We start from the raw sequence: 12020 nt of genomic DNA, 5'->3' as shown, positions 1-12020 counted from the left end.
GGACTGACAAAAATCCCAAAAAGTTTTGTGCGAGTAGAGAGAAGAACCAGTGAGCGAGCAGAGAGAAAAGATTGTGCGCACACGCTGTAAGCATGACCTCACTCGTGAGAACGTCAATCGTGTGCACAGAAAAGATACAGTGCGAGCTGTGATTTCCTCGTGTGTATGCCTGTAATCTGCTTGTGTTTAACTTTTCCTCACTTGTAAACATTACCGCTGCGCTCGATTAATATTGGCATTGATTTGCCTCCAGCCACCTATTTTTATGTTTATTTTGGATGGGCTATGAGCATTAAAAAACAATTGATTGATGGAAACGTCATGATGCACATAACTTTTAAAATACAGGCATAAAAAAACATGTGCATAACTGAGTAGGATAAACTTTTTGTTCGATAAGAAAAGATAAACTTACAGTATGTAAACTACGCAAACACTTTTACTGAACAAATTCCTACATGTGCATTAAAAAAGGTTTGTTAAAAAAAGATCTTATAATGATGAAAATGTGTGTGTAAATGGACAAACCAACAGGCTGAGGCACAGGCACAGGCACACTGTAAAACATCTAAAACACTTTAACCATTTCAGTGTTAATGTTATTATATTATTAATTACCTCCAGAGCGTCTGGAGCGTGTCAAAAGCGTTTGTTCTCCGCATCTCATAGCTTGAAACGCCACCATGTGTTCATCGAGTGTCGGCATTGTCTTCTAAGGTGACATTTATTTAATTAAATAAAGAAAAGTTTCATGTAGCTTCTTCTACCGCAGTGAATTCTGTTTTTACTGTTGATATTTGGCGCCAGTTATCAGGAAGTGACGATTTTGTTCTCTTTGATTCATTGGATAGAAACGCAGTTTTATTTGTATATCTTTTATGCGATATTCCAGTTTTGCAAATAAATTTAATTCACATTTTTGGATGAAAACTTTTTGCCAATTTTTTTTTGTAGAGCCTCATATGGTCTACTTAAGGTGCTCGAGTTTAAGATGTGATTACACTTCTAATATCCAATGTTTGTGGGATGGCGTTTTTTTTTTTTTTTTCCAACTGAGAAGAATCAGGCGTCTGGCCAATAAAGAAGAAAAGTCAAAGTTTTTTATGTGATTTGCTGACAGGTACATTTCTTCTGGCACTGTACCAAAAATTGAGGTCAAAGGATTAGGATCCATATCTTTATTACATATAGATGAAAATTATCTAAAAATATTGGTCCAAAATCTATGTAATCTACGGCATCCCCAGAACAGATGACTCTGATCTGCTGGCTCCAAACCACATCTGGGACAAGATAAATCTGAATCATATACAGAAGATGAGTGTACCAGTTCTATGGCATATTGCCAGGCTGTATCTGATATTTCTTGTCCCAGTTCGTCCTCCCATTTTTGATTTATACGATTTAGGGAAGTGGAGGCAGTTCTTTAGATCACTTCATATAACATGGACATTATACCTCTTTAATACGGTTAAAGAGGTTTGATAGGTTTGCAATAGGTTGCAATAGGTTTGATGCACAGGTGAATAGAAGGAAAATTGCTTGGATGATAGATATTTAGATCCCCAGGGGTCATTTACACCATATGTTTAAAGGAAGGAGTTGTTACATTTTGCTGGCTGACTTAATGTATTACTCGAAGATTTAGAGCGGTCCAAAATTGGGTGCAAAAAACTATTTAAATTGCCTCCTAATATTAAATTGTGTGTGTCGAGACTAGGCAAAGAGAGTCGGAGTATCCACCCAACACAGACTCCAGACCAGACCGCTGCTTCTACTCTGGTGTTAATTTGCTCCACAGCATTGTGTAACTCTGTCCAAAGCTGGTCAGTTTGATTGCAAAGTTCACTTGACTGTGCAACGGCCATTTCTTAAATTTTAGCAATCAAATTGCCTTTTAGTGCATCAATAGCTTTAAGGACTGCACTGTGATCATTCGCCAGAGCCGTTTCTTTCTTAGATGCAGCTTGCACTTCAAGGGTAGCATTAGCATGGAGGCTAGTAGCGGATTTTGCCTCCCTACGGTTGCTTCTTCCTATATTCATCCTGATTCAAGTTGAATTACGCTCAGAGCAGCTACACTCCGACACTTAAATGCTTATTTACCAGTATAGGTAGGTTTAAGGTAATAGTATTTAGGATAATAGCAATATTAAACAAAATTTTAAGTTTCACGTGAGGACCTTACCAGTTTGCATCTTTGACACTGTCGACTGCGGGATGAAGGTGAGATTCCATGGCAGCGAGATAAATCGGTAAGTTGACCTTAAGTACACTGCACTGAAGTCTTTAGTGATGCACTCAATCACAGAAATCATGAGCACTTCAGTAACAAGACAGCGGTCTTAGCTCTGTTACTTCAATACGTACTTTCGCTTTTTGTTTCTTACAACCAATCGTTAGGTTTACACTGCTCGTCTCGACCCGGTTTCTCTATTCGTTTCCCCGCACTGGAACAGTTCAGTCAACTTCTCTTCGACTCTCTTCCTTTATTCTCTCACCCATTTCCTTTTTGCCGTCCTATGGGTGGAGACCAACTAAACAATGTTGACTGCCACCACAGAAAACACCAACAATCATAAATGCATGATTATATGCTGTCAGTTTTTAATTTTTTTTATTTAAAGCATTTTCCCAGAATATGTCAAAATAAGATGTCCCCAAATATCAGTGTGAGCCTCAAAATCACCCCAGAATGGATAAAAATGACCCAACATCACACAAGTGGAAAGGTGCACATTCCAGCCTTTATTCAGATGCTGTACGGTTATGTCTCGTCTCTGAGGCAAAATTTCAGCATTTTGTTCATAGTTTGTTCAGCTGTTACCCCATAACTTTTTTTCTGAAGCGTTTACCAGTCAGGCACAGAATGAACAAGCATTCCCTGTCTGCTTTACAAATTTTAGAAAAACATGTTGTTGTAATTATGAATAAAAAAGGCCACTTACAGATTTCTAATCTCTGTCTTATCAATATGACCAAAATGACTTTCATGATCAATTATGTAAAAACTCTGAAAACTGGACTGACATGGTTTTAAATTACTATAACTTCTATGTTAAGCAGCTTTGACACAATTTACATTGTAAAAGCACTAGATAAATAAAGATGAACTGAATTGAATCTGCTTAAATGTGGACCAAACAATATGATCTGGTTATTTTACATTTAACATGCATCAAAATTACAGTGTGTGTAGTCAATGTTTTCAGTGTCTTTTCACTTTTCAGCTTTTAGTGAGAGTTTTTAAGACTTAATGAAAACTAATGTTTTATCTATTTCAGACCTAATTGAAGAGAATGAGGGGAGTAAAGAGGAGGAACATCATGTTAAAATTGAGGAAAAAACTCATTTACAGACTGATGGTATTTTAAAAAGGAGAGACAAGAATCATTTCACCTGCACCTGCGCTCAGTGTGGAAAGAGTTTTGGAAGAAAAGACCATCTTAAGATTCACATGATGATCCACACTGGAGAGAAACCATTCACATGCACTCAGTGTGGGAAGAGTTTCAGCCAATCATCATCCCTTATTAAACACATGAGGATCCACACTGGAGAGAAACCATTCATATGCGCTCAGTGTGGGAAGAGTTTTACTGCTCATCACACCTTAATAAACACATGAAGACCCACACTGGAGAGAAACCATTTACATGCACTCAGTGTGGGAAGAGTTTCAGCCAATTATTCAACCTTCATCAACACATGAGGATCCACACTGGAGAGAAACCATTCACATGCACTCAGTGTGGACAGAGTTTCAGCCAATTATCACACCTAAACAAACACACCATTCAGAAAAACCATTCATACACACGTGAATGCGTCAGACCGGAAACGCAAGTTCGTGCATCAAGTTTCGCAGTTCATTGCATTGCAAAGTTCAAGCTTGGTGAACTCTGACCTGCGAAATCATATCACTTGTCTGTGTGAGACCAATCGAAGATCAAAACATGACCTCTCTGGACAGAAATGTAAAATATGGACCAATCGCTCACTTTTTTAATGTCTAATCATATTGTTTAATCCCGCCCCTTTTTGCAGCGCTGTACAACAGAATTTGCATGCTCAAATTCTAGTATGACCGCAGCTTCGGTGTGGGATGAGTTTCAGCAACTCCTCAGACCTTAATAAACACTTGAAGACCCACACTGGAGAGAATCCATTCACATGTACTCAGTGTGGGAAGAGTTTCAACCGATTAGCAAACCTTAAAGAACACATAAAGTTCCGCACTGGTGTAAAAGAGTATATGTGCTTGAGTGTAAGAAGTCTTTTATTACTGCACCAAAATTGAAACTGCACCAGACAATTCACACTGGAGAGACAGTAGAGGTTTCACACTGTGACAAGAGGTTTAATCAGTTAACACATCTGAAAACACAAAAGAGGATTCACACTAGAGAGAAACCGTGCAGATCTGATCAGTGTCTACAGAGTTTCCCTCATTCTGCGCAGCTTTAGAAACACATGGACAAAAAGTTGCACACATGACCTGAATGCAGCAAAACATTTTCTCATGTGCACAGGATATTTCATGTCTGAATAATGTTTGAAAAGGCTGAGTGACGCTATACTGTTTTCCTACAGAAGTAGGTGGGGTTGTAAATGTGTTGCGCTCCTCGCATTTACCGTAAACACAATGCTGGTGGCTGAGAGAAGAACAGTTTCATAAACATCTGGCAAACAGCACCTCTGTGGCTTAAAATATCTTTGCAAGTGATTGTACAGGTGTGGATACATCTGTACTCCACTCTCCAGTGTATTCATGTAGCTAGTGTTGTTTTGGATGATGTTCTCTGTCTGACTCCCTGAATGAGAAACAAATCAATGGGAAGACACTGCACATCAAAGAAGCTGCTGTGGAGCTCCAGGACAGTTAGTTAGCAGTATACCAGGACCCCAAGTTTAGAAAGCCCATTCAATTGTCCTGTGTTGCATCTTTTATTAGTTAAGTTTTACAATATTAAAACACTGTGATGATCCCAAGACTCCAGATTGGAGTATGTAGTAAATCCTGCTTTGATACCTGCATTACTTACTCATCCATGGGTATATAAACATTGTTGTGTTAGCTACCCCAGGACGCTGTGGCTACTCATGAGTCCTCATGTCAAGACCTGCCATCTCATTGACTCTTTAACCTTATGGTTTTGTTTTGCATTGCTTGTATCATGTGTACAATGTGTTTTTGTGATTATATCCTAAGTTCTTTATCTTTATTATTATCCCTAGACATTTGTTGGTTGCTTTGATTGATTGTTTTATGAGTTACATTTTATAATAAATAATTTGCATTCAGGCTATTTTGTTGGTTCATCTCTTTTATGTTGCGACTCAAACAAGCGTGTCATAACACTTTGTAAAATGTGTCTGGTTGTGTCCAAGATCTTGTCCTTTTAGTCATGATCATAGGTGTGAGTAGGAACCTATATTGAGCGGTAAATTGAGAACATTGCCTTTCGTCTCAGCTCCTTCACCACAACAGACAATCACATCAACTGCATTACTGCTGCTGCTGCACTGATCCATCTTTTAATTTCACATTCCATTCCTCATGAAAAAAAAAAAAAACAAGCAGATACTTGAACTCCATTTGGGGTAAGGACTCTCCTCCAAACTGGAGATGGCCATCTTTTTCAAGTCAAGCACCGTGGTTTTTGATCTAAAGGTACTGTTTCTTTCTCTGCCATGTCACACTCTGCAGCAAATTGTCCCTCTGCATGCTGAATGGTCCATGTCCTGTGAAGCCAAAAGGACAACATTATCTGCAAATGGCAGAGACCGTCCTAGCCTACACCTAAAATTCTGTCAGTAAAATTATTATACTTTTGAGATCAGCCTAAAAAACACGTTTACAAAAAAAATGAATAAATAGAGGGATAGATAGACATTGTAGTGATGGAAGGGGGAGTAGGATGCCTTGTTCAACCATAAACCAAGATGGAGCTCTCTCAGAAGGGATGGACCAGTGCGCGAGTTGTCTAAAACTGAAGACTTTATTGTTCCAGTTAAATTAATTGACTAAATTATCAAACTGTTTTAAACATTGTAAAGAATAATATAAGTAAAGCAGTAACTTTAGGTACGCAATTTATTTTGAGTATGACAGTTTGTTATTTTGAGTACCTCAGAGCAGTGGTTATCAATTCTGGTGCTTGTGCAAAATGAGTTGACATCCAGTGAAAATCAGAAAATATAATGTGTAAGAGCAGGACATAAGAGCAAGTAATAAAATAGGCTATAGCCTATATTTCGCCCTGATGAAGCCCAGCTTTGGCCTGATCAGGCCCTGGAAGGGACAGTGGAAACGCGACTGGCCTGGGCTCCCTTGCTTTAGGTGCGATAGTGGAAATGGGGTTAATGGTTCTGCCGGCTCTCAATGGTGTGGAACACTGGCCAGTTTTTGTTGGCTTGTCACTGGGTTACCACCATTCCGTGGCAACACAGTAGTCCTCACTGTAGTGGGCAGATTTTTGAAGCAGCTTACTTTATTTCACTCCCCAAATAATCTTCATTGAGGGAGACAGCAGCCATTGGCTGGGACCACATGTTCCGTATTCTTGGCCTCCTAGTTGACATGGTTTTAGACAGGGGTCTGCAATTTGTGTCCAGGTTTTGGGCAGAATTCTGCCGACAGCTAGGGGCGACTACTAGCCTCTAACGAGCACAATCCACAGACCAATGGCCAGGCCGAGCAAGCTACACTGCAAATTTTAGATAGTAGATTTAACTACCTTGGAGTTAAAATTAACACTCCCTCAGAGTTTATATGGGAACCACTATAAGTGTTAAAAATAACACTTTTGAAAGTGTTAACATTGTCAACACCAAGAGAGTGTTAATTAACAAACTCTTATTGTGTAAAATATCTGTTAAATTTCCGAAAAAATACCAGCAGCTGTGGTTGCCAGAATCTTTCTGTGAAAAACATGGAAGTTTTATATAACTGTATAAATTTACAAAAATTAACCATATTTCATGAACTAATACACTGTTCATTTTACAAAATCATAGCTTAGCACAAAAATGTAAAGTCTTTAGATGCAATAATATGTTCATGTGTGATTGCAATTAGCAAACAGATTTTGACACCTAGCATTCCATGGATACAGATTGAAAGAAAATGTACAGGCAATTTGAGTCTTGACACATATTTATACTCTGATTCTTTAAAGAAACTCAAACAAAATACATCTAACCCATTTGTGAGAGCCACTATTTTATCATGGCATGAGTCACAGGTTGAGCTGGGAGAAACCCCGGTACTTTCTAAATTCTCTCCCATTTGGGGTAATGCATTATTCGTACCAGGGAAATCAGACAAGGGTTTTAAGCTGTGGTTCCAGAAAGGCTTGCAAAAGATATCAGATCTTTATGAAGATAATATATTGATGTCCTTTGAAACCTTAAAGGAAAGATATATTTTTAAGTATCTTCAGATCCGTAATTTTATAAGATCTAAAAATCATTCATATCAGTGTCCGACCCTAAGTAGTTTAGAAGAAATTGCAGTTAAAGATCCCAGTGCCAAATACAAAATTTCTACACTATATAGCAAATTTGTTAATGCTTCCAAAGAATCTACAAATCATAAAAGACTGGCTTGGATTGAAGACTTTCAAATAGATATTACAGAAAATGAATGGGAAGAAAGTTGTCTTCAAGCGCAAACATTATCAATCAATACCCGTTTTAAATTAATCCAATATAATCGGGTAATGAGAACATATATAACACCAGAAATGTTAAATAAATTTAATAGAAATATTCTGGACATTTGTGGAAAATGTTTGACTTACAAGGGCACACTGTTCCATTGTGTTTGGCAATGTGAGCACTTGCAATTCTTTTGGAAAGACATAATTGGTGTAATCTCTAAAACTATTGGTAAAGAAATCCCTGTTTGCCCTAAAATCTGTATCCTTGGTCTTTTCCCTCCTGCCTTATCGCTGAAGTCATATGAACAGAAGTTTATAAATCTGTGTCTATTACATGCGAAGCGCCTGATTGCCATTCACTGGAAAAGTACTCATGCTCCATCTTTGTCACTCTGGATTAAGGAAATGTCTTCCTGTATAGCAATGGAAAGGTTGACTTATTCAATCACACAAAAAAATGCACATATTCTACAAGACTTGGGACTTCTTCCTTCATTTTTTAAATAACAGTGCACTGACTGTTTAGTAATCCCAAACAATGTGACTGTTAAAATACACTGTGTTTGTAATGACTAACTTTAATATACTTTCACTGGAATGTATATGTTGAAATGTCAATTTTTTAATGGTATTTATTTTTTATATATTTTTAATTTTTAACAAAATAGCCCTTTTTATTTTTATCTTTAAGTTTATTTTAGTTAATCTTTATTTTCTATTTATTTGTTTTTGTATTACTTTCCTCGCATGAGAATGCATTTTTTTTATTCTATTCATTTCTTTTTTAAATTTTTAATTTTTATTTTGAACGTCGGGATGGGGCAGGAGTTCTTTGATTGGTATTTGGTTACTAATACAGTAAGAATGTATCACACCTTTCTGAAACAATAAAAGTGTTAAAAAAAAAAAAAAAAAAAAAGAAAGCCACTCTCCCATAATCTGAGGGAAAAGTGCCGTTTGGATTTGAACCTAGCACCTGCTGTTCCCAAGACAGGTGCTCTGGCCAACTTAGTCTTAACACTAAAAGAAAAAACCTGGATACGATTCTTCCAAATGCAGTTTCATCTAAGACAGTGGGGGGGAAGCAAAATTTACTGTGCTTTCTACTCAGGTACTTTGCACATGCATAAAGAGGCTCTCGTACGACAAATCCAAAAGGCGTGATCTCAACAATAGGTGGCAGTTACTTTTCCCCAAAACCACAGGTTGCCGACGAGTCATTCCTCAAGCCCACTAGGCCCTACACCGTTTTCTAATCTCCCTTATTTAAAACAGCTCAATTAAGTCATCGGCTTTATTGTAGAGTACCCCTAGTATCTGAGCCTGCACTGCGCAATGAAAGAAAGAAGCAAAACGGGATGGACAGATGCCTAAAATGTTAGAAACGCACCACACCTTAAGTCAGTGAAGAAAAAGAGCAAAGCTTTCGACTCTGGTGGGACTCGAACCCACAACCTTTGAATGGCTCAGCTCACAGCCTAGAAGTCCAATGCGCTATCCATTGCGCCACAGAGCCCAAGTGCTCTGCTTCATCTAGAACTGTTGGACAGAAAGCACTTTTTAGTACTCTCTGGCCCATGAAAGAACAGCCAACTGCGGACAAGGCACTGCTGGAATTCAAAGCCAGGATCTCCTGTTCACTAGACAGGCACTTTGACCAACTAAGCCACAGCGCCAAACGACCTCGATACAGGCTAAATGTTTAATTCCAAAAAAAAAAAAAAAACTAACAACGGTAGCGCTGCATGTGGGAATGTCTGGACTTGAAATATTAAAGTCCAATTGGTTAGGCATTACCACACTATGCTATATAAAGCAATCGTCCAAAGCCCTCTTGAACGAGCAGCGTTCTTAAGGATTTGAGTTTTGTTAAGAAACCGACTGCTAAACATCCCGCTGCGTAAACACTCGTTACTCTTAACAAAAAGCAAACACAAAACCTGTACATTAGGCACTGCTGGGATATGAACCCAGGATCTCCTGTTTATGAGACAGGCGCTTTGACCAACTAAGCCACAGCGCCAACGCTGAATAGGAGGCAAGACGTATTTGCACACAGAGACTAAAAAAAGACAGCAAGTCTTAAAATGGCAAGCAAAGAGGTTGTTTAACTCTATTTGTCGCACTATTCATTACGCCTCAAAGCTATACAATTTTATAATTCATTCCGGTGAGCTCTATGAAACAAGCACACGCACCACCTGGACTAAGGCGCTGCTGTGATTTGAGCCCAGGATCTCCTGTTTACAAGACCGGCGCTTTGACCAGCTAAGCCACAGCGCCACAGAAATTCTCAGTAAGAGACATTTACCAGATAACAAAAATCGAAGAAGAAAAAATAATACACAACAAAAACCAGCATGTCAGGATGCAGAAAATGCTGACAAGCCAGACGCGGTCTTTTAGAGTCTGGATGATCATGTCTCAAGCCTGACCATGTCATCCAAACCCAGAGTCAGCTCGGAAAATGGAAATCAGGACAAACATATGCTATCGGCCATTGAAAGAGTTTCAGATCAGAAAGCCACTCTCCCATCATCTGAGGGAAAGGTGCAGTTTGGATTTGAACCTAGCACCTGCTGTTCCCAAGACAGGTGCTCTGGCCAACTTAGTCTTAACACTAAAAGAAAAAACCTCTGGATACGATACTTTCAAACGCAGTTTCATCTAAGACAGTGGGGGGAAGCAAAATTTACTGTGCTTTCTACTCAGTTACTTTGCACATGCATAAAGAGGCTCTCGTACGACAAATCCAAAAGGCGTGATCTCAACAATAGGTGGCAGTTACTTTTCCCCAAAACCACAGGTTGCCGACGAGTCATTCCTCAAGCCCACTAGGCCCTACACCGTTTTCTAATCTCCCTTATTTAAAACAGCTCAATTAAGTCATCGGCTTTATTGTAGAGTACCCCTAGTATCTGAGCCTGCACTGCGCAATGAAAGAAAGAAGCAAAACGGGATGGACAGATGCCTAAAATGTTAGAAACGTACCACACCTTAAGTCAGTGAAGAAAAAGAGCAAAGCTTTCGACTCTGGTGGGACTCGAACCCACAACCTTTGAATGGCTCAGCTCACAGCCTAGAAGTCCAATGCACTATCCATTGCGCCACAGAGCCCAAGTGCTCTGCTTCCTCTAGAACTGTTGGACAGAAAGCACTTTTTAGTACTCTCTGGCCCATGAAAGAACAGCCAACTGCGGACAAGGCACTGCTGGAATTCAAAGCCAGGATCTCCTGTTCACTAGACAGGCACTTTGACCAACTAAGCCACAGCGCCAAACGACCTCGATACAGGCTAAATGTTTAATTCCAAAAAAAAAAAAAAAAAAAAAACTAACAACAGTAGCGCTGCATGTGGGAATGTCTGGACTTGAAATATTAAAGTCCAATTGGTTAGGCATTACCACACTATGCTATATAAAGGCATCGTCCAAAGCCCTCTTGAACGAGCAGCGTTCTTAAGGATTTGAGTTTTGTTAAGAAACCGACTGCTAAACATCCCGCTGCGTAAACCCTCGTTACTCTTAACAAAAGCAAACACGAAACCTGTACATAAGGCACTGCTGGGATTTGAACCCAGGATCTCCTGTTTACAAGACAGGCGCTTTGACCAACTAAGCCACAGCGCCAACGCTGAATAGGAGGTAAGACGTATTTGCACACAGAGACTAAAAAAAGACAGCAAGTCTTAAAATGGCAAGCAAAGAGGTTGTTTAACTCTATTTGTCGCACTATTCATTACGCCTCAAAGCTATACAATTTTATAATTCATTCCGGTGAGCTCTATGAAACAAGCACACGCACCACCTGGACTAAGGCGCTGCTGTGATTTGAGCCCAGGATCTCCTGTTTACAAGGCAGGCGCTTTGACCAGCTAAGCCACAGCACCACAGAAATTCTCAGTAAGAGACATTTGCCCGATAACAAAAATCGAAGAAGAAAAAATAATACACAACAAAAACCAGCATGTCAGGATGCAGAAAATGCTGACAAGCCGGACGCGGTCTTTTAGAGTCTGGATGATCATGTCTCAAGCCTGACCATGTCATCCAAACCCAGAGTCAGCTCGGAAAATGGAAATCAGGACAAACATATGCTATCGGCCATTGAAAGAGTTTCAGATCAGAAAGCCACTCTCCCATCATCTGAGGGAAAGGTGCAGTTTGGATTTGAACCTAGCACCTGCTGTTCCCAAGACAGGTGCTCTGGCCAACTTAGTCTTAACACTAAAAGAAAAAACCTCTGGATACGATACTTTCAAACGCAGTTTCATCTAAGACAGTGTGGGGGAAGCAAAATTTACTGTGCTTTCTACTCAGTTACTTTGCACATGCATAAAGAGGCTCTCGTACGACA

At 39.3% G+C, this 12020-nt stretch overlaps 1 protein-coding gene and 4 non-coding genes across 5 annotated transcripts in view; 1 reads left to right on the top strand and 4 right to left on the bottom strand.

The window, feature by feature from the left end:
• The window catches only part of LOC141381653 (uncharacterized), a 44369-nt gene extending 39060 nt beyond the window's left edge, over positions 1 to 5309 (top strand). Inside the window, exon 4 of the mRNA XM_087248634.1 lies at positions 3285 to 5309. Coding sequence (XP_087104760.1) covers positions 3285 to 3628 — 344 coding nt within the window. The 3' untranslated portion in view covers positions 3629 to 5309. The remainder of the gene's footprint in view (positions 1 to 3284) is intronic.
• Positions 5310 to 9091: 3782 nt separating this feature from the next.
• On the bottom strand, positions 9092 to 9180 carry trnar-ucu (transfer RNA arginine (anticodon UCU)). The gene is given in 2 exon segments: positions 9092 to 9127; positions 9144 to 9180. It is a non-coding gene; the product is annotated as a tRNA-Arg (tRNA).
• A 433-nt stretch (positions 9181 to 9613) lies between these two features.
• Positions 9614 to 9687, bottom strand: trnam-cau (transfer RNA methionine (anticodon CAU)). Its single transcript has one exon. It is a non-coding gene; the product is annotated as a tRNA-Met (tRNA).
• A 1005-nt stretch (positions 9688 to 10692) lies between these two features.
• Positions 10693 to 10781, bottom strand: trnar-ucu (transfer RNA arginine (anticodon UCU)). The gene is given in 2 exon segments: positions 10693 to 10728; positions 10745 to 10781. It is a non-coding gene; the product is annotated as a tRNA-Arg (tRNA).
• A 438-nt stretch (positions 10782 to 11219) lies between these two features.
• On the bottom strand, positions 11220 to 11293 carry trnat-ugu (transfer RNA threonine (anticodon UGU)). Its single transcript has one exon. It is a non-coding gene; the product is annotated as a tRNA-Thr (tRNA).
• Between the last annotated feature and the right edge of the window lie 727 nt (positions 11294 to 12020).

The sequence above is a fragment of the Danio rerio genome, chromosome 4 (assembly GCF_052040795.2).
Source record: "Danio rerio strain M-AB ecotype USA chromosome 4, GRCz13ab, whole genome shotgun sequence".
Classification (NCBI taxonomy): Eukaryota; Metazoa; Chordata; class Actinopteri; order Cypriniformes; family Danionidae; genus Danio; species Danio rerio.
The sequence above is the reverse complement of the archived record's forward strand: the minus strand, read 5'-3'. Positions and strand labels throughout refer to the sequence as shown.